General features: G+C 39.8%; 1 protein-coding gene across 12 annotated transcripts in view; it reads right to left on the bottom strand.

Annotated features, from left to right (window-relative positions):
• Window positions 1-22,541, bottom strand: part of PRKG1 (protein kinase cGMP-dependent 1) — a 668,505-nt gene that overhangs the window by 15,245 nt on the left and 630,719 nt on the right. For all 12 annotated transcript variants that reach the window (XM_083614092.1, XM_083614085.1, XM_083614091.1 and 9 more), the window contains 4 exons: window positions 21,296-21,392; window positions 3,970-4,109; window positions 2,688-2,777; window positions 182-323 (listed from right to left, as the gene is read on the bottom strand). In XM_083614092.1, the coding sequence (XP_083470218.1) occupies window positions 182-323; window positions 2,688-2,777; window positions 3,970-4,109; window positions 21,296-21,392 (469 nt within the window). The remainder of the gene's footprint in view (window positions 1-181; window positions 324-2,687; window positions 2,778-3,969; window positions 4,110-21,295; window positions 21,393-22,541) is intronic.

Here is a 22,541-nt window from a genome sequence, read left to right as displayed (position 1 = left end):
TGGCAGTACAGAGCTGAGTACTGCTGTTCAGTCAGAAGCACTATTTTATGGCTGTTATAAACCCATTGGAGAAGGCATTTTATTATAATGGCGAAGGAGACAGACCTTTAACTACAATGCAGTGAGCATCTCAATGTAATATTTTATTGCTATTTGGAAGAAAAACATCATGAGTACTCACCAGTTTGGCATAACCTCGGTGATCTAAAATGAGGTTTTCTGGCTTGAGGTCCCTATAAATGATTCCTTTGGAATGCAGATAGGCAAAAGCTTCTACCACACATGCAGTATAAAATCTGGTTGTAGAATCTTCAAATGAACCTCTGCAACCAGGGATATGGGGTGTGGGAAGTGAGAGGAGAAAGACTGAGAGATCAACAGTGCTTTACATTTATTTTTCACATGAATATATTTGTATTTAAAACATTTCATATGCATTGTTTCTGTAACAAACACATCTGTTTGGGGTTTTTTTAATCTCCATGTTGGAGATAATGAAATACAGTAGTAACTTGCCTTAAGGCCACTTGCCACCACGGGCTCCTTCAGGAGGAAGGGCAGGATATAAATTGACGTCATCTCATGACAAAGGTTAAAATTGAATTTAGGGCACCCTGGTTCATAGCTCAGTGTCTTAGCTATTACACAACACCAGCTCCAGTGTACGAATAAGCAGAGAGGCAAATCGTATCATTTTAAGGACTCTCCTCTGATATAAACTTAAACCAGTCAACTTAGCTCATCTCCTGATGCCCAGTGCTGTATCCTCCTACCATCTGACATAAGTGAAACAGGGCTCTCCTAGTGCTACTGATATAGAAGTGTGCTGCAGGTACTGGAGGGTTTGGATTCCCTTCTATACCTGCTAGTTGAGCAGGTAATGGGTACTGGGGCCTCTTGGGGATTTTGAGGATGAATCTGACCCTGATAATGGTCCTCGTTATGACACAGTGGATGCTGCAGTATAATCTGACTAGTAATTGGGTTCAGAATAAGCCTAGATATCCCCCCAGTTTTGTTTGGATGGAGAAGGGGGAAATTGCTGAGCTTGGTTACAAGTCATACTAGAGAAGGCTTCACCAGTCGCTGATCTCTCACAAACCACCCTAATCACTCATAAGCCACTTTGTCCATTTTCCTTAGAAACCTAAATCCTAGGTGACAAATGCCCCCCCCTACCCTGTAGGGAAGGATCAAAATAGCAGGGACTGGCCAGTTAGAACCACAGAGCATGTCTGATTTGGGACGCAAAGAACCTAGAAGCTCCATCATTATGAAGGTAGGCATCAGATTAGTTTGGGTCTGTACTCTAAGAAAGGTTTGCTTTTGCATGGCTGAAAAGTACTTTGGGGGACATTGCAGTGACTTGTGTAACTACATACAGGGTTTTAAGTGTGGAGTAATTGCTTTGATCTCCACTGGCAGCAGTAAACCTTACAAACCGAGAAAGCATCATTCAACCATTTTTAGCATGTAATGCATATAAAAACAACCTAAAGGACTTGTGGTGTCAGGAAAGCATATTTCATATATTAATGACTTGACTGCAGCAGCCCCACTGGCTGCCAGAAAAACACTACTGTGAAACAGCTGTAAGGTTATCATGGAATCATATTTCTTTGCTTGTTTGCTTAGTTGTTGAAGGCTTATGATTTTTTAAAAGCCACAAATATCTTCCTCACATGCTGCACTAAAAATAAAAATAAAAGTATTCGAGTGGGAACAAAGACAGGTATCGATACCACAATATTCTCACGAGCATACCGCAAGGTCGAAAATAATTGGTATATATTACAGTCAGCTGTCAAACATTGTATTTCAGGAATTGGAAATATTAGATCTTAAATTCTTTAATAATACTCCAAACTGTTCATTAGCAAGCTGTTTGCAGTATGCCCCCCACACCCCGTTAATAGAAAAAAAGTCTGCAGGTACAAACTTGTTTTCAACAACTATTCTACTCTTACATTCCCCACAAATACTTTAAAGAGAGCACTTTAAACCCTGGGCTGAAGCTTAGAAAGTGTTTCAAAAATCCAATCATTTACGAGCCATTTAAATATTGTACCAAGCATTTCCCCCCCAATATAAATTCAGCTTCTACCTTGAATTTCAATGTAAGCTGAGTTTCAATCATAGGTTAACATTTCTATTTCTGCCTTATAACTGGTCAGGAAATTACCTTTAAATCTACTGAAACTTTTTCTATTTCCAGAGGTGAATGCTGTTTTGATGCCATAATGTTTCAGTTACTAAGTAATATTAATGGATGGGCTGAGGAAAAGCAAAAGATAAACCCTTTTCAAAGCTAGATGGCAGTATATACCATGACTATCAGAGAAAAAGAATTACAAGCATTTCAAAGGGTTTTTAAAAATAAGTAACTAAACAAACCCCAGCACCTTGCAATTTGAATGTGTTTGTGTGTGTGGTTTTTGGGGTTTTTTTTACTAAAGGTTAGGAATTTACTATTGAATTTTTTTTGAAGGACAAAAGAAAAGTAACTTTTGGTAAATAATTATTATACCCTTCTTCCCTTTGTTGTGCTATTATGTTAATGCTGCTGCTTCCTAACTTTCTCCCTATTATCAGTAGTTTATTCTCACTAATTCTTAATTCAGAGTGACCATTCAGTATGCTGGAAGAATTTCATTTCCTATCCAAAGGAATGATGCAGTTTCCCTTACCTGTCCCTGAGAATTGTCCAAAGCTCTCCACCTAAACAGGCTTCCATCAACATATATAAATATTTGCTGTCCTTGAACGTCCTGTATAGCCTATTCGAGAGGGAGAAGAAAACTTGTAATTTTATGTTGTGAACTGCCCTGAGATCTACAGATATGGAGGGCGGTGTTAAACAAATGTAATTATTAAGAATAATAATACAAGGATTTGAACATTTTAATCAATATAATCTATGTATTATTATAATCTAGGGGGTAGAAGGAAGTACTGATCTCCAGAGAGTTTAGGGATGATATTTATGATACTTTGAAACTATAATGCTATGCCCATTTGCTTGGATGTCACTCACTGAACTCAGTGGGGCTCGCTTCTAAGTCAACATGCATATGATTGCACTTAGTCAATAGATGCATCCAACAACATTGTATAGGGCAGCCTATACAGGCAGAGAGGCACCTGGCTGCAGAAGTTAACATTCCAACTCAATGAAAGTGATGGGGGCAGCAATGGGGCTTAAAGCTTAGCATGCTTGTCTTTTCCCCCCATCTTATGTTGGAAGAAAAATGCCTTTTATACTAATAAAATGCATATATATATATTCCTGTATTTTGATCTCTTCTGTTATTTTGGAAGTTTTATATTGCGCTAGGTTTTACCTTCAAATACACTACAGATACAGACTACACTGCAACTCTCACATAAATCGTACATAAAGATAGAATAAAAGATAATTCACACACTATGCACACATGCACAAGCACAGCTTGTTCCACCCCTTCCTCCCTCTCTTGGTAAGGTTGTCAAAACTGCCAGCGAAGAAGGGATGGAAGGAGTGTTCCCGTCCCCTGTTTGAATGTTCTCCTGTGCTTTTGAAGTCTCCTTGAAAGGGTTTGAGATTGGATTATCAAGGTATTGGTATAAATCAAAGCTGTGCGTCACAATTCCTGCACTGCATTTGATGCCTCAGGGCATGTGAATGTCAGCTATAATGTTTAGAACACATAAGGAATAATCTATGTTTAATCAAACACTGCAAGTGGGGTTGAAAAGCACGTTCCATCTGCACACACAGGAACACACCCTTGTGGTAGGTCAGATCAGCGATCCTTCAAGCTCAGTATCACCATCATTACCTGGCATCAGCTCTGCAGGATTTCAGACAGGTCTCTCGAAACCCTACCTGGAGACAGTGGGGTGGGGCCTTCTGCATGCAAAACAAATGCTCTAACGCTGAGATACAACCTTCAGCCAGTAAGGATTTATCAAGTGAAACCACAATAGTACCTCACAATAAAATCTGAGTGAGCCCCTTGCATGATCTGCTTCTCTGAGCGGATGTGCTCTTGCTGTCTTGTGTCCACTATGTGGCGTTTCTTTAGTATCTTCATTGCAAACGTTTTTGATTCATCACTTTTCAACTGGACCTTAAGGGTGGGGGGGGGGGAGAAAGAAAATGGCAGATTGGAATCAGGGCACACAATGACTCCTCAAGTAGCTAAAATGCTGAACTTTGAACTACAAGTGAAGATAAACGTTAATATCGTTGATATATTTTAACATCTGGACCCTATAAAGTTTGTAGAAGTGCAAACACAAAACAGGTGGCCATATATATATATATATATATATATATGCACACACACACACACACACACACACACACACATACATATAAGAATAGTTGGTCTCAAACTGTTGGAAGGACTTGCAAACTTCCCTTTCCAGCATGCTCACCAACTCTGCATCCTGTCTCCTCGCATCATGTATTCTTCTGTTACAGAGGCTTTTGCAGTGAACCACATAATAGCATTGATTTGAATTCAGAAATTTATTAGTCCCAACAAAACAGATGAGCTCTGGTATATGTGTACTTTAAACTGATATTAAAAACATGTTTACCAAACAAAAAACAAAACCTATAATCCCTATTATCCACACCAGCTGCAGTTCTCATGTCATTTTCAAGGTCATCATACAGTAATCAGATCAAGAGGCTACCAGAGGATGGGCTCCTGTGGATTTTCTGTGCAGGACTGGCTGCAGCTGGCTGACCAGCCAAAGTGGGCCAGGCACACTTCAAGCCAATGAGGTCACCCAGTCCACAGTTGGGCCTAGAAATATCTCCAAGTGTAACCTCTTCTAGAGTATGTCATCTGCCTAATACCTGGAGCTGAGAACCACAAACCCACAACTGTATCTTGTCAGAATCCAGCTTATTAGCCCTTATCCTGCTCACTTGATTCAGATGACTAGAAATAGATACTGATGGCACCACACTCTGAATCCCCTGATTACCACTCCCACTGGCTTGAGGTATTCCACAGCTTAATTGCCATTGAGCAGAGCAAAAGTCACCCAGTGCCACCTTCCGGAAGTAACCCTGCAGTTAGGAATAGAGCCACCATATCACCATGCCTCCACCTTGCAGAGCCCATCTAGTAACATACAGTGGTCAATTGAACTGAACACTACTGAGAAATCTGGGAGTATCACACTCTCCTTGTCTATCTCCAAAAGAATGCCTAAAGCTGTCTAGCCATCTCTCTTGATCACCTTGCCCAGGTCACAAATGGTCAGGCCCACTAATTATAATATCATTGCCAGAGTGCATACAAACACAACTTTAAACAGGCCCCAATTACTACATTTCCCCCTCCTTTGGGGCAAAACCACATTTGCAATCCATTAAACAGACATACTTTGGAGAAATTTGCTTATTCAGTTCTCTAACATTTGCTTTCTCACATACTTCTGGTGGCTCTCCCCTTTTTAAAAAAACCAAAAAAAAACACCAAAAACACTATTACTCATTTTAGATGTTTGTTCATCATGTTAGTTTTAGAAGAAGAAGAAGAAGAAGAATGAAAAAGTTGAAAATTGCTCCATGGATTAATTGGGCAATGGCGGCAATGAAAGGTAGATTTGTGATGAGGCAGTTACCATCCAATCACCTTTCTGCACAACCTCTTTCTACTAACTGGAGGAACACATTTTCTTAAACTTAATCCTGGAAAGGAAACTGTTCACCTGAACACAATTCAGCGCATACACTTCCATAGCAACTTCACTGCTCAAGTAATATCCATTTGCATGCAGCTCCAGACCAAAAGCTGATTTGTTTAACAACCCTGTGCTCTGGGATGACTTGATATCACCAGTCTGCAGTGGATGAGGAAAACACTCTTTCATTCTCAATTTCTTTGCAGTCACTAAAAGAGAGACAATTTGATCGCTTAAAAAGGCTTTCTGCCTGGATTCTGCTTTTGAATTCAATTGACATTTTCTCCAATAGGAGTAAACTTGAGCAATTTAGCAGTTTGGTTTCAAGAGCTAGGATGAGATACATGTGAAAATGTCTCACATGTATGATTGGTTTGTGTGTATGTGTGTGTGTGTGTGTGTGTGTGAGAGAGAGAGAGAGAGAGAGAGAGAGAGAGAGAGAGAGAGAGGAGGGAGGGCTTTATTTTACAATAGACCAATTAAGGCCACCAAAAGTATCCTACAACCAATGGCTTGACAGCTAAACTAATAATCCTAAAAAGAAAAGAAAAATGGCAGGTGTAATAGAAAAGAATGCTAAAATTGAGACATTAACTTTTAAGAAGTTTCCCATTTATTTCAGTGGGAGAGTTAAACCAAAGTGTTTTTAAAAGGCTTCTAAGTGAACCTCTTTTTAACATTTGAAAAGCACATAAGCTAGGAATGAAATACCTGTGGGGTTCCTAGGGCCTTCCTCAACATTAAAATGAGTTGGACAGCTCACGCAGAGAGCCATATGTACTATGGAGCTGCTGGATTGAAGTGGTAGTTTCAGAAGTTGACTTGGGAAAGAAAAAGTATGTATGGATTGATTGATTGATTGAATGAATGTAATGAAGGTGCTTACGAACCATAGAATCATAGAGTTGGAAGAGACCACAAGGGCCATCGAGTCCAACCCCTGCCAAGCAGGAAACACCATCAGAGCACTCCTGACATATGGTTGTCAAGCCTCTGCTTAAAGACCTCCAAAGAAGGAGACTCCACCACACTCCTTGGCAGCAAATTCCACTGTCGAACAGCTCTTACTGTCAGGAAGTTCTTCCTAATGTTTAGGTGGAATCTTCTTTCTTGTTCTTAAAAAGTTCCACCTGTGTTTGTCCTATGGCATGATAAGGCTTTTACCATGAATGTCTGCTTGTGTATCAGTGTGCCGAACATCACAGCTGAACATTCAACAGCAGTTCAGAGCTGGCAGAGTGAGGGATAGCAGAATTAGGACACATTCCTAGACAGAGCCCTTCCATGCCCTCCCTTCTGCTTGAGGAAAGAGGCTACTGGTTCATTCCCCAATTCACTTGATTCTTCACCATAATACAACTGGCAAATTATTGCTCTGAAAACCATTCAGAGAACTACAAATATTCATTATAAATACAAAGTACAGATGGACTGTGAGGGATGCTTATATGGGGTTCCAAAATACACATAGCCTGATAAAAACAAACACAATCCAAATTAGGTGGGTGATGCTTATTTTTTTTTTTTTTAAATATGTTTTTATAGGGTTTGTCAGTGATTTTCTGTTTATGTATTGGTTGGTTGTCGCAGAACTATTCAGCTATAAAAATAAATGACAAAAGAAAACAAATCCTATTTGTAATGCCTGCATTACTAGCCTGGATGGCGTACTTGCTTTTGTTTGAAATTATTCATGTTGGCAGCTGTTTTCTTTTTATTGAATGCATAATTTTGAGAGGAGCCTGGGCAATTTGGCAATGCTAAATGGATTGTGCAGTAAATGCAGTACTAATTTTTAAAGCTCTGTAGACATAACACACAAAATAGAGGATAAATGCAAAACTTCCAAAAGTGGGAAGTTGAAGGAAAACATTTCCCTTCCAGCTGACCAACAAAACTACACATTATTACATCAATTGCAGTCATAAATGTAAGCGCTGCATGAATGAGTGTAACCTTGTGAAAAGCAGAATGGTTCTTCCTTGCAATAGGGTAGGAATGTCAGCCTAGGAGTATTGGCAGAGCACAGTAAGCTGCCTTATATTGAATAAGACCTCTGGACCATCTAGCTCCGTATTGTCTAGAGCAGTGTTTCCCAACCTTTGGTCTCCAGCTGTTTTCAGACTACAATTCCCATCATCTCTGACCATTGATCTTGCTAGCTAGGGATCATGGGAGTTGTAGTCCAAAAACAGCTGGAGATCCAAGGTTGGGAAACACTGGTCTAGAGTCTCTAGACTTACTGGCAGTGGCTCTCTAGTGTATCAGGCAGGGGACAATCCCATCCCTGTCTGTAGATGCTGGGGATTTAACCTCTGCATGCAAACATTTGCTCTGCAACTGAGCTATGACCCTTTTCCCATGCTAAGTTTCATGATGGATTCAAGCTGCTAGCCAAAAATGGAAAAACTCAAACACCAGAAATGAAATAATACTGAAACTCAAAAGCCATGATCCATCCTAATGCTTGTGCAACAGCCAAGGGTGTGCACACATAGCCTGGTCGGTGAAAGAAGCTTGGATCCCACTGTTTGGCAGGAAAGAGAAGCTGGGGCAGAGCTGCATCCAAGTGCTCTGTTCTTCCAGATTTCCTGGGATTCCAGCTCTTTGTTTATTGGCCTCTGTATGTAGCATCTTGGTTGCTAGATTGGAGTGGGGAATTCTGTATTCAGCATTCATTTACACACATGAGTCTCCTCTAGGAACCCGACTTCTAGCTGGATCCAGATGGAAGAATTTCAGAATTTCAGAAAAATATATTGCCTCTTACTCCATAGGATCCATTTTCCTTTTACAAAAGGCAACAACACAGTTGCTCCAACAGCCTTGGTAATAGTTTAAGCACACCAGGCTTTTGCAACAAGCAAGAAATGAACCCCGTTCAACTGGCTTTTCTGAAACAAAGCAGTTTTTTCTTCAAACAGGCAGTAACCTTTGCAGAAAGTGGATCCCTGGCAAGCAATATGCAAGAAATCTAAGTAATCTGAAGGAGTGCTATCTATCTTAAGTTTCCTGATATCATTAGAATTCATCAATCTTAAATAAACTGTGTCATACGTAAGTCAAGAACTTCTGTCGCTTTTTCTAGGGGCAAAGAGTAAAAGTGATTGATGTCTCCGACAAACATCCACACGCTGTCTGTGTCTAGGGTCATTATAGGTGGAACTTCTTGTGTAGACTCAATAAAGCAATGATTTTATGAAGATTTTGTCTGCAGGGGGGAAAATGGAAAGTTCACAAGCAAAGGTTTTTTTCCCCTTCAAATATACATTTAAAAACTCTTAAATTCTTCATTGTAACATTCAAAATTCTGTGATAGTGGGCCCAAATCCTGCAGCTGGATAATCTTTTAAGGCTTTACAGAATGTGCTTATTTTACAGTTTGTTTCGAAGGCTTTCCGCACCCCCAGCAGAATTTATAAGTTTTGGGATTCACATCTCCTTTTGGGAACAAGGCAAGTATAAGCTATTATTATTATTATTATTATTATTATTATTATTATTATTATTATTATTACCCCAATCCTTTCGGAGCTAGGTTCTTAAATTGCTGGCTGCTGCTATTACTTATTTGCTCTTATATGATATTTTAGGTTTTTTATAATGTTTCATAATGTTTTCCTTGTTTTGATGAAAACAATATTTGTGGAGTATTTCTACTTAGGGTAGAAAAGTGATATGTAAATAACAATAATAATAAAATGAGATATCCATGTTTTCTATCTGGAACTGTGCAGGATAAACTGTAACCACATTACTGTGGAACTCAGTACTGCAAAACCTATTCCCATACTCACAAGTGCATGAATAGTTGAAGAGCTTCCTATGTATATTAAGTAAAGGCTGTGAAAAAGCATATGTGAAGCTTTAGTATGCTATAATGCTGTCTCATTTATTTTACAACTCATAATGCTAAACATCCATAATTGGCCTCAATTCATGCCTTTGTGCATCTTTTTATTTGCATATTCTGCACCCTGTTTAGGAGACATTTTACAGTTTCTGCTAAATATCTTTTTGTTTGGACATAAGGTCTATTTCTGCAGGGCATTAACTGAATAACAAAATGCAAAGAGACAACAATACTTGATATGATCTGGACTGCTCATAGCATGGGTCTGTGCATGTCCTCTTTATGGATTCTCGTAAATGAATGCTCTCTCATGCATAATGAAACACTAAAAGTAACCTTGGTGCTTGAATCCCACACTGATATTTGCAGCATAACTGTACATGAGGCACACAAATAGAACTGAGGGTCTCTGTCTCTCTCTTTGGAGGGAGGGGGAAATGGTCTGCAGACTAATGACATGAGCAAAACGAATCCTTGGTTAAAAATAAATTAGCCAGCACAAGCTGAAACATGAGAAAAGCGGTGTCCTTTTTATTTTCTGAAATGCCTTGCTTCATCAAACACCATCATGCCTAAAATGCTGCATGGATAATTAACTAAACCACAGAACCTTATTTAGCCAATGCATGTGGTCAGTACAGTGTATTCCTGCTCAGGTTGCTATGTTCATGGTGACAAGATCAGCTGAATTTTGTGTGTTATGGCATCTGTGCAAAAGTTATGTGGATTGTCTCATTGCCCATTTGGAAAACAAAAACAGCCAACCACATTTTAGTGGACATTGTAACTGGTCCTGATACATATAGAGAGCAGGCCAAGATGTAACATTGGTTCCCTGCTAATTACAGTGAAAATAACGTGCACTTCCTCTTTGTAGCCCAGGGATGGGGAACCCAACCTTTTCAAAGTACTTGAACTGCTTAACACTGTAGTGAAGGACTGCCCTGGAGAGCAAAGAAGCTGTAGCATCTCCAGATGTTGTGGGCTACAGTTCCCATTATTCCTGACTGATGGCTCCACTTGCTAGGGCTGATCTGATGGAGCTTGAGTTCAACAGCATCCTGAGTTCCATGGGTTATTCATTCCTGCTACAGGTTTTTTCCTTCCTGGAGCAAACTCCTTCACTACAAGTTACAGTTAAGCAGTTCAGTGCTTCTGAACTTAGCTGAGGTGAAGTCCTGGTCTCCCAAGATAGGAAGATACCAACAAAAGAAACATTATGGGGGAGTAGGATCTGACGGAATGTTGATGCTCTGAACCTCCCACATTATGCTTAGCCTATATGAATACAAACCTGTGTGAATAAAATCATCAGGCTCAAGTAATCCTCATTCCAAGGAAACCAAACTCAAGGTACGGCTGGACCTCTGAAACTACTCACGTATCCATGATTGGGATGTGCAGAACAACATTATGCATTCTTAACACCCTGTACGTGCTGCTTGCTGCAAATACAAAGTGCAAGAAAGATGTTGATCAGCCTCCAGACTGATTTACACCCATTTTTAGGAAACTGGATTGAAGCTAATTTTGAATATTTCGCCTTTATGTATATGGGAAAGATTTGGCCTGCCTAACCTTACAAACTTCAATTCTAAGAGGTTATATAAATTTCTGGCCCATCTCCATGACAACAGGAAATTAGCTCTCCTCTCCCCCAAATATCTTAAATAAGTTAAATAATTGGACAGCTTTGTCCATTTCCTTTTTTTTCTTCAGATGCTCAGCTGACCTACTAATCCACCTTATTGCCAGACAAAGTGAACGAGGTCACCATGCTTTGAGCACCTCTATTTTTTCTCTGTCTCACAAGTTATGCATCTTATAGATTCAGATACCACTGTTTAAAATAGATTTGACAAGCTTAACTGTGGTTTGGAAGGAAGGCGCATGGGGGAGTGAATTGTCTGGGAGTGCAGAGCAGGAGGGAATCACATTGTAGACAGGAAACCTAAGGCATTAGGGAGGCTGCATCCCTTCGCATTCTAGGAAGAAAAACATGGCAAAGGAAAGACCAGCTTAGCCCTATCCTTTGGCCAGAGAAGGAGAAGTTGCAGAGGATTTGCTTCTCCCCTCCTTCCCTACCAGAAAGAACACGGACTGCAGAGTAAGAGGGAAAACCTGTCCTGGTTCTGTCATTGCCCAGGGAACTAAAAGCTACTGGATTTAAGGCATATGCATGAGCCGGAGTGTCTGTGTTTGTACTACTGCAACCGTGGGAAAGTTTTGACTGAAAGGAGGGTTATAGATTTTAAAAATAAATAATAGTGTTGTACAACAATGACTAAACAGACTAGTGAATATCCTTGGGGGGGAATCATGATTAAAACTATCTGTGTGTTTTTCTGTTGAAGTTAGGAGTCTCACTTCTGGGAGATTCAGGTTTCATTTGGAGAACTGGTTTCAGTTTAACCTCTCTGCCATGGGTAATTTTGATCCTTTTTTTTTGTTGTCATGGAGAATATGTGCTGGAGCATAATGGAGGCAGGTGATAGCCTTGCTAAGTCCTAGATACAGCCTTGGACATGGACTCTCTTAAGAATACTGTAACTGTATAAGTATACAGCTCCTAACTTGTGCAACTCCCCACAGAGGTTCATCTGGCAACTTCAGCCAGATGAACCTCTGGCTTCTGGCAAATGCTGAGGACATGCCTCTTTACCCTGGCTTTTGACATTTGAGATGCATATTTTTAAGATCAATCTTATTTCCATGACTGGAAGTTGTTCTGCAACTGTTTTAAATATTGTGTTCTAATGTTGTAATCTGCCCTGGGACCTTAGGGTGAATGGCAGAAATAACAACAACAACAATATACCCTACCCCCATGAGGTAAAGATATACTATGCTATTTGCTTTAAACCCTCTGCATCTAACCCACTTGTCAACTTACAGAGTGGAAGAGTAGATTGGGATCAAGACATGCACAGAAGCAATTGCATGAGCACGTACTCAGCTGAGGAAAATCTCAAACCACATGTATTCAACCAATATCTCCACATTAAAAATCCTGCGTATGACGGGGCTCTATGAATTATATGAAAAATCCAACAACTATGATACAGACCAGTCAGGCCTATTCCATGCAGACATCACATCATGTTCTAAAACTGATTCAGGAATAGATGAAGTACTGCCAATTTGTAAAGTCTGCCCTTTCATATCTGATCACTCTTCCACATGAACATGCTCAGTTCTTAAACAACATCCCACCATAATTCACTTCAGAATACAATAACACACAACTATACAATCTATACATCATCAATCATTACTGTTATCTATTACTAATCTACAGAACAGAAAGAAAAAAGAAAAGAAAGAAAATTAAGAGAAAATAAAGTTGACTTCCGATTACACCCATTGTACTATCACTTAATTTGATTGTTTTACACACAACATCATGGTATTATTTTGTTTTCCTAATTCTTATCCAAAGTACATGATTATTTATCACATTCGTCTTACAATGAATAACTTGGAGCTTTAGACTTGTAGTCAGGCTCTAATTTTATTTTTCAACTAATTTTGTACCTGATTAAATTTGCTGAACACTGCACATAAGATCACTTGGGTCAGGAGGTGCTAAAATTAGGCAGAATATTCTCCCACGCTGTTCTTGAAGTTCCCATTTCATTTTCTTGACATGTGTATGGTTCACTCAACTTCATATAAAATGTTTCCTTGTAGCAGTTGGTCCTAGGTTGCTACACTAATTGCATACAGGGTTGACATTTTTCTTGTATCATTTCAAACAATGATAGATATATTTTGATCTTTTTCTTTTTTATATCAACTGTTAAATAAATAAAAAAAATTTTTTCTTTCCAGTAGCACCTTAAAGACCAACTAAGTTAGTTCTTGGTATGAGCTTTCGTGTGCATGCACACTTCGTCAGATACTGTTAAATAAATGTTCATTTTGCTGGAGAGTTAACAAATGACGGAAGCAAAGTAACAAACAAAACCACCCTGTTGAAAAGCTTCATGGTGTTTTGCAGGTTTTGGAGTAAGGAATTCCTGAGCACACTTGTGAATAATTAAGAGTTGCATGTCTTGCCTTATTTTCTCTGCTTCAAATACTTGCTTGGGTTTGCTCTTTAAACTCTATTGTATAACTGAATCTCATCCATTGATTAAGTTAGTAAAAAGCTTAAAAAGATAAATGAAGGCCACAACCCAATGAAGGTTACACAATTTAAGTTAGAAATTGTCTCAAGGGGAGAATTAATGGGACTGAAAAGTGCTTAACTTTTTCCAAAATGTAGCCCAAATAAATAAATAGATAAATAAGCAGACCAGGAAGCACAAAACACTGTAATTATCTTAGAGAGGGAAGAAAGGGACACATCAAAGCAAAGGATACTCTGAATGCTCACAATCTTTTAGAATTCTGCTATTCATTTCATCAATGTAACCTTTGAATATTGATTAGATGAAGAAATTGAAATCACCTAATTCGCAATTATTTGTCTCCACAGGTTGTAAGTTAATGATCTAGGCCCTCTGGTGTATGAACTTACATTGTTTCATGAACTTATGCTCCATAGTATGGTTACATGCATTTCTTTTTTTTTGAATGACTTTATTCACTCTGAGAACATTTAGAGTGGTCAAGAGTGATTACTGCTCTGCAGAATGGCACAGTTTTTATAGGATACAGCATCCTAACCAATGTAAACCACCTGCCCTGGTATGTGCTGTGTTGGGAGAGTTAAGCAGGCCCCCACTTCCTCAAACCCTCCTTTAAATTAATGGATCCACAAAGTGTATGTGTACTTCTGACAGGCCACGTGTAGAGGTCTTCATTTGTAAAGATAAAGTGATGCCTAGGCACCACTTGACAAGTATTAATTCATTGGAGGATAGGCACAAGAGCATACTTTCTTCAGTCCTTCAGTCCTGAGTCTAACCAACTCTCTGCAAATGCATTTATGGGAATAGGGAAAGAAGCATTCTCAAGGATGGATGGCGGCTAACAGAATGAGGTTGAATCCTGACAGGACAGAAGTACTGTTTGGGGGTCAGGGGGTGGGCAGGTGTGGGGGACTCCCTGGCCCTGAATGGGATAACTGTGCCCCTGAAGGACCAGATGTGCAGCCTGGGAGTCATTTTGGACTCACAGCTGTCCATGGAGGCGCAGGTCAATTCTGTGTCCAGGGCAGCTGTCTGCCAGCTCCATCCGGTATGCAGGCTGAGACCCTACCTGCTCGCAGACTGTCTCGCCAGAGTGGTTATCTCCCGCTTGGATTACTGCAATGAGCTCTACGTGGGGCTACTTTTGAAGGTGACTCAGAAACTGCAATTAATCCAGAATGTGGCAGCTAGACTGGTGACTGGGAGTGGCCGCCAGGACCATATAACACTGGTCCTGAGAGACCTGCATTGGCTCCCAGTACGTTTCCAAGCACAATTCAAAGCGTTGGTGCTGACCTTTAAAGCCTCAGTCCTGTATACCTGAAGGAGCGCCTCCCTCCCCATCGTTCAGCCGGACGCTGAGGTCCAGCGCCAAGGGCCTTCTGGCGGTTCTCTCACTGCGAGAAGCAAAGTTACAGAGAAACAAGCAGAGGGCCTTCTCGGTAGTGGTGCCTGCCCTGTGGAACGCCCTCCCATCGGATGTTAAGGAAACAAGCAACTATCCTACTTTTAAAAGACATCTGAAGGCAGCAGCACTGCTTAGGGAAGTTTTTAATGTTTAATGCTGTATTGTGTTTTTAATATTCAATTGGGAGCCGCCCAGAGTGGCTGGGGAAACCCAGCCAGATGGGCAGGGTATAAATAATATTTTTATAATATAAGGATATCTCATTGGAGCATGGGATAAACCTGCACCATAAAACGGAAAAAGCAAGACTGCCTCTATCCACTCTAGACAGTCCTGTCCTGTGACTCATTTCTTGGCCATACTGGTGTGACAAAAAGATGGAATCCAGGAACTGAATCTCTCTCTCTCACACATTTTTAACTATAGGTGTTGTTGTTATAATGGGTGATAAGAGGTATTATATATTGCAAGGCCTTCTTGAGTGGGTAGTGCAGTCCACAGAGACAAGCAGTTAGAAAAAAGCTCCTCTATCATAATTTTGTGCATGTATATGTGTGGAGAAGGGGGTGGGGAAGAGATATTATTTGAACTTGAAGCACCAGTGACATTGTAAAAAAGATACTCCACTGATTTTAAGGGAAAGGAGAAGGTGGTTTTCAAAAGCATGTAAAGCAACCACTATGAGTTATGACTGAAAAGCCATAGGAAGTCAGTGCACATTCTTGGCACTATTTTGGGCACACACAAAATAAGCTGATGGATAAAGTATATCTTAATAAGCACATGCTAATTTACACAAGGCATATGAGTAGATATTTTAAAGCAGGCATAGGCAAACTCAGCCCTCCAGATGTTTTGGGACTACAACTCACATCATCCCTAGCTAACAGGACCAGTGGTCAGGGATGATGGGAGTTGTAGACCCAAAACATCTGGTGGGCCGAGTTTGCCGATGCCTGTTTTAAAGCATAGGAAGAAATGATATACTGAAGTGGAATCTTGGGCTTTGTACCAATGTACTGACAAGATCTGTACACAGCAAGTCAATAACAGAACCTCTCTGATAGCAATATGTTATGCTTAAATGATAGGTATTGCAGCAGACAGCCACTATATAATGGACCCACGAGAACAGTGGTAAACGGAAAGCATTTCCAAATCAATAGTTCTGACTGACAGGGCTTGGGGAACAGACTATAATTTCTGCCAAAGTGTCCAAAAGTTTCAGATATGTTTTGTATTCACTGATTATTCTTTTTTGTCTTTCTATAAATATTCTCAACTTTAAAAGTGTTCCCTGCCATATACTCAAACAATTTTATCCCACCTTTCCACAATTATACACCCAAGTTTTGCGAACAACAATACAAAATAACAATTACAACATAATAAATGTTTAAAAAATAAAACTATAAAAACATATAACGCAAGCCACTAAAAAGCAGTAGTCAACTTCAGTAATAAGGTTCTTCTGTTTAGCTTCAAGAGTCCACAAGGATGATGGTGATCTTAATAGTACATCAATGCATGGGGGAGCAGTATATGCACTCCCTTTTTTTCTGGATATACACTCTAGGACAGGCATGGCCAAACTTGGCCCTCCAGATGTTTTGGGACTACAATTCCCACCATCCCTGACCACTGGTCCTGTTAGCTAGGGATGATGCGAGCTGTAGTCCCAAAACATCTGGAGGGGCAAGTTTGGCCATGCCTGCTCTAGGATCACCATTATTTTTATAAATTTGTATTTTTGTTAGCAGCCTTGGATGCTTAATTGTGGAAATGCAGGATAACAACAACAAATAATAATAATTATTAGTTCTTGGTCAGGTCCCCATTGGAAGCCAGAGAGATCATACTGTCTTGCTTTCAACACCCTACATTCATTATCAATAGGAGATTGAGCCCCCTGCACCCAACTCAAAAACTTGGATTATACATCGAAATAAGCCTAGATCCAGCTGCTGGGAGGATTCTTCTCCAGGAGCAACAACAAAATAACTTTCCCACAGCTTTCAAAACTTTGGCACATGTCAGTGAACCTCATGCATCAAGAGCAAATGACAATTAGCATCAACTTGATCCTTTGGATAATATTTTATATTAGGCTCTCATGACTGCTACTTCCCTGCTACCATCAAAATCTCCCTCCAAGTGTGTGCTCATATGGAAGGATCTTGGCAGTGTGATGCCTCAATGGAAACCCATTGCTAGTGTGTCTTTCATGTAGTTTAACTAAAGGCTTTTGCCAGACACAGTTAGTGAAATGTGGGTTTCAATATTTACTCATGCAAGGCAAGTTGACAATGCTTTTAGAGAATAAAGTAATACATAATTGCATCTAATTTTTATTTACATTTTTTCCTGGTTTTTACAAGGACAAAAAGAGGTGGAATACCTGAATGATAAGGCCCATCAGGCCTGACCAGCACCCTTTGGGAATTAAGTGTGTAGTTTAGAATATGCCCTAAAGTTCTCTGGAGAAGACAGGATTCACTGTTGGTAGGGAGTTTGGAAGCCACTATGCAGAAAATATTAAGTTGCATTCATAATTGTTGATAGCTAACAGGCCCCGTTGGGACTAAAACCAGGTATTCTTGGTTTCCTATTTTTGGCTACTCCATGTAATGAGCCACCATGGCTGAAGCTGAGAGAATCTTCTTAGGCAGTGAACTGTTGGACTTCCCATGCTCTGATTTGCTCCCCACCCACCCATGCTAGCCATTGGTTCTTCCAAGACAGGACAAAGTATAAAATCTTCCTATCTGGACTCAGGCATGTTCTTCAGCTTTGCCTCCTGGATTTGTCCCTCATCCTTGACTTAACTCCTAGTTCCCAGCACCTGGCTTTCCTCTGACAGCAGCTGACAACTGTCTTCAATGTATAAGCAGGGTCTTATCCAGTTAGGAGATTTGTTCATTTCCTGTCTTTCATTGAAGTAGTTGCTGCTAAAGGCTAGATTTTAGTATTTTGCATTACAGCCTATGTGCTTTACAGAAGAGATGTTCCGTATGGCGCAATGTATGAGGTCTTACAGTCAGGCATAAAAAAGTCAGCGTGTGGAAACAGCCTCCCAGAGGGAAGGTAATGTGTAGCTCATCTCTTAGTCAAAAGACAAGAATGACTTTGTTTATTTTTGTGGCGCTATAGCTGTTAAAACAGGATGTCTGGCTATCTTATATTGCTTCCTTTTATTTCATCTTAGGCAGAAACATGAGCTGGACATTTCTTGGAATAGCCTCTACTTACTTGGCAGACTCAGTGGAGATTTATGATGGTGGCTGTTAGGAGGTCACTAAGTCTGATAAATGTGTAGATCAGGCATAGGCAAACTCGGCCCTCCAGATGTTTTGAGACTACAATTTTCCCATTATCCCTGACCACTGGTCCTGTTAGTTAGGGATGATGGGAGTTGTAGTCCCAAAACATCTGGAGGGCCAAGTTTGCCTATGCCTGATCTACACATGGTGTAGATTGTGGGGATCATGAACTGTTATTTTTATGCACTTCCTTCATTTATTTATTTATAAAAACAGACTAAGGGGGCAAAAGGGGTAGATTATTTTCTATGGTCCTTTGATAGGAATGAATACTGAGGGGCCAGAGTTACAAACCCTGCAGTCCTTTGTATGATTACTTAACTCATATTTCAAACACCTGATTTCTAAAGGCAACGTTACCAAGGCTATTCTGCTTGAATTATCAGTATCAATACTGGCATTTATTTATTTATTTATTTATATTCCAGTGGATGCCAAAATAGGCTTCTAAGCGCTTTGCAAATTTCATTATGTTCTTAGTGGATGTGTGGAGATAGATTTGTAATTACTCTCACTAAAAACCCAACTCTGCAAGCCATTTATATTGTTTGCTTGAAAACTGAACAAGTCTCTTCCTGTCTCTTTCTGCAAGATCCTTATGGACACCACCAGCCATCTGAGGTGAAGAACAGGACTAAAATAGTACCTACTGAGAGATAGTGTAATATGAGACTAAGGCCAGATTTCTTAAAACAAAAAACCACCCAGGGAACTCCATGAATAGTAATACAAGTCTTCTGGAAATGTCTATTAACTTATAAAGACAACCAAATTATATAGGAGGGGCCCCATTACTGCATATGATATGTGCGCACTTTTCACTGCGCTAAGTTTTATGATGTGGCTTACTATGTTGTGGCCTTTTATGCTGAGGAAAACTCCAAATTTCCTAAATGCCATTCCAATCTTCCTTGAACTGACAATTATTTAAATGTCTGTCTCGTTTAATGGACATGTACCTGCATCTAAATTGGTCCAGGGAACACATTATTAAAGCAACTGGCACTCACAAAGGTGTTTGGAGCACTATCCATGTACTTATAACAAGCCACATCTGAACATTAAACTGTAGGCCAGTGCATTCTTGACAGCCCACCAGCCAGTACTAGCTCTGAATCACAGGCATTCCAGTTTTCAATCTTACCACTGATTACATGATAGCCAAGTTACACCTTGGTGATGGGAGAATTCCCACTACAAAAGTCAAGTTAGTGCTATAAACAGCATTTAAGCAATGTTGTGTGGTTTTTTTTTACTTAATGTTTTTCCAGAGAAATAAAAAATACAGCTCTAAGAACATAAGAAGAGCCAAGCTGGACCAGGTAAGTGGCCCATCTTGTCCAGCATCCTGTTTGCATAGTGACCAACCAGATGTCCATGACATTCTACACCTGTAACTGCACAGTAATTTGGTGCTTGGCGGGGAATGGAGAAGAAATTGGTTCGGTCCACTTTTCACAGTGGTCTAACCCATTCCAAAGTTCTTGAACTTGCTTGACATGAAGTCTTTTAGCTTAGCATTTTCTTTTCACATGCCTGTAGTTAGGTTGGCTGAGATTATTCTTAGTCTAGGTAGATGAACCGGGCATGCCCAATTAAATGCCAGACATCCCTCCCAAATGGCAGGCCCCCAATGCCATATCATAATCTCACCTGAAAACCCAGTCTGTTTCAATATGCATTATATGAGCTGTTGTTCAAGGAATTGTGGCACAATCATATGCATATTTACTTGGAAGTAACTCCCACTCTGTGAGGCTTACTTCTTCCCTGGTAAGTGCATTTAGTATTGCAGCCTTAGCTGCAGAGTTCTTTGGCTCATAGCAATCGCCTGCTTAAACTTTAAATACAAATAATTCTGGGTGTACTGGGTGTACATCTCTGGATTGTGCTCACAAACTGCAAGTCAATCCGAAGAAAAGGTTGTTAATGGCATGACTGCTTGCTTGCCTTGCTTTTATGGAAGGGATATCCCTTTATTTTTGGAAAGGCAGCAGAAAACCTGTTTACTGCACTGTACATAACTTAAAGGAGTTCCTAAGAGTCTGACAGGTGTCACGTATCAGGGAGTCCTCCTTGTTGCTATAAATTTGTTACTCACAAATGAGTCACCCAACTAATAATATATTCTCCTCTTTTTATACATTTGATACATACACATATATAGAACAAAAAAACCCACATATTGATCACCAGTATCTTCATTTTATATATATTTAAAGGTCGATATAATTCTATTAATATTGTTTACTTATTTGTGTAATATATATTTCATGCCTTAAACATAAACCTTTGTGTAATATATATCACATGCCTTCAGCATAAATTCCCACGGGACCTAACCATACAAAGCCATATAAAACAGAATGCAAACAGAATATATAAAATTAAAGCAACAACAACAGCTCATTAAAATTGCTATTTTGGTTATTGCATAATTCTATTACAAGTTGGGAAATGGTTGTTTTTTTATCTTAATTGCAAATACCTAGAGCAGAGCAAACATAATAGCAATGAGGAAATGATAAATATTGCATTATTTCTGAAACTGTACCACAGCCCCATGTGAGTCCTTATTTCAATATATTGGCTGGAAGATTCCCCTGTTCCCCCAGCTGTCACATTATTTAAATACAAGGTACCCTGCAGAATGAAAAACCCAGACTTACAAAGGCAGTGACAGGAGTTTATTCAGATTTTTTTTTTCTCACTACTGCAAAGTTTATTACTGCTTTTTAGTGACTGACAGCTTTACACCCTTATCTTCACCAATATTTCTCTTCATTGGGTACCGAACAAGGAAAAGATAAGTATCCTTCCCAATCCCCTCTCTCCCCCCACAAGCAAACCCACAAAACAGAGTTAACATGTTAAAAAGAGAACTGTTACCTACCAGCTCAACTCTTCCAAAACCTCCAACTCCAAGTGTGTCAATGATGTTGAAGTCAGATAGTTTCAGGTTGGCAAAGAAGGCAGCTTCGGCTTCATATCTGGATTTTTTAAGGCGAAAAAATGGAAATTTCTTAGAAGTGCAAACATGAGTGCTACATAACTCTGTTCCTGGATGACATGCGCGCTGAACGGAGTTTACAAGCTTAATTTCCATCTTGTCTCTCAAAGTTTCTTTGTTTTCTCGCCCATTGTCTTATTGGTCCACGTTCAAAACCTGTTTGCATTTCCGCCCCCAAAATAAACCAGAGGTGCCAACAGAATGTCTGTGTAATGCAAATGCTTTGCGCTATAATTCAATTCCAGTTATCAACTGAAGGCTACATCTTGACAGTTTCTATTAATCTTCTCGTGAAGGTGGGAGGAGTGGGATTATTTTTGGAGGATTTTTATTTTTTTTGCTTTTCAATATTTCTGGAAGATAAAGTCTTTCATATGAGTTTCTCTTGTCCGCAAGCTGGCAGTTTCTATAAATGTTTATTGAAAGTGGCAAGATCATTAAGGTCCCCGGAGAGAAACCACAGCCAGGTTTTATGAAATCAGATCCAATAAGCTGAGGAACTGGCATGTGGATGTCTGAAAGGAATTATTTCAGACACCCATTAACATTTCTAAAAGAACATTTCCCCTCCTCCTGCGTTTGGAAACTCAGCCTACAAATTCAAAAGCTTTGTGGTTCCCAGATCCAGGAGTTGTCTCTCGAGTCTGTGTACAGAGAGGCTTGTAATAAGTGTGCACAGGACGAGCTATGTAAGCCATGTGAAACTGACACATGTGCGCATGCCAAAACTAAGCCTCTCAAGGGTATACCCATGCAGATGCATCTCCCAAAATAGCTTCATCTTGGGGATTACAGTATTTTTAGAAAGGCTAAGAGGGCAAATGGGAGAACAGGTTCCACTCACTTACTGAAGTTTCATCTGGGAAGTACTTGGGTGCCAGAAAAAAAAAAAAGACCTCACGCATGTGCTGCCACCTTTGTTCTTCAGAAACTGTATACGGTTCTAACATTTACCATGTACAGAACAGATGGTTTCTCAAGCATTCCAAAACAGACTATGTGTAAGGTCACATGGGCTAACTAAGTAAAAATTAGAGGGTACTTATTTAGCCGTGCCCTTTTAGCTCATTTATTCCAGCTGGATGTAGGTGTCTTCCTGAAACACACTCAAAAGCGCTTCTTCTTTTTT

Source organism: Podarcis filfolensis (genome assembly GCF_964270895.1).
Source record: "Podarcis filfolensis genome assembly, chromosome: 5".
NCBI classification, from domain to species: domain Eukaryota; kingdom Metazoa; phylum Chordata; class Lepidosauria; order Squamata; family Lacertidae; genus Podarcis; species Podarcis filfolensis.
The sequence above is the reverse complement of the archived record's forward strand: the minus strand, read 5'-3'. Positions and strand labels throughout refer to the sequence as shown.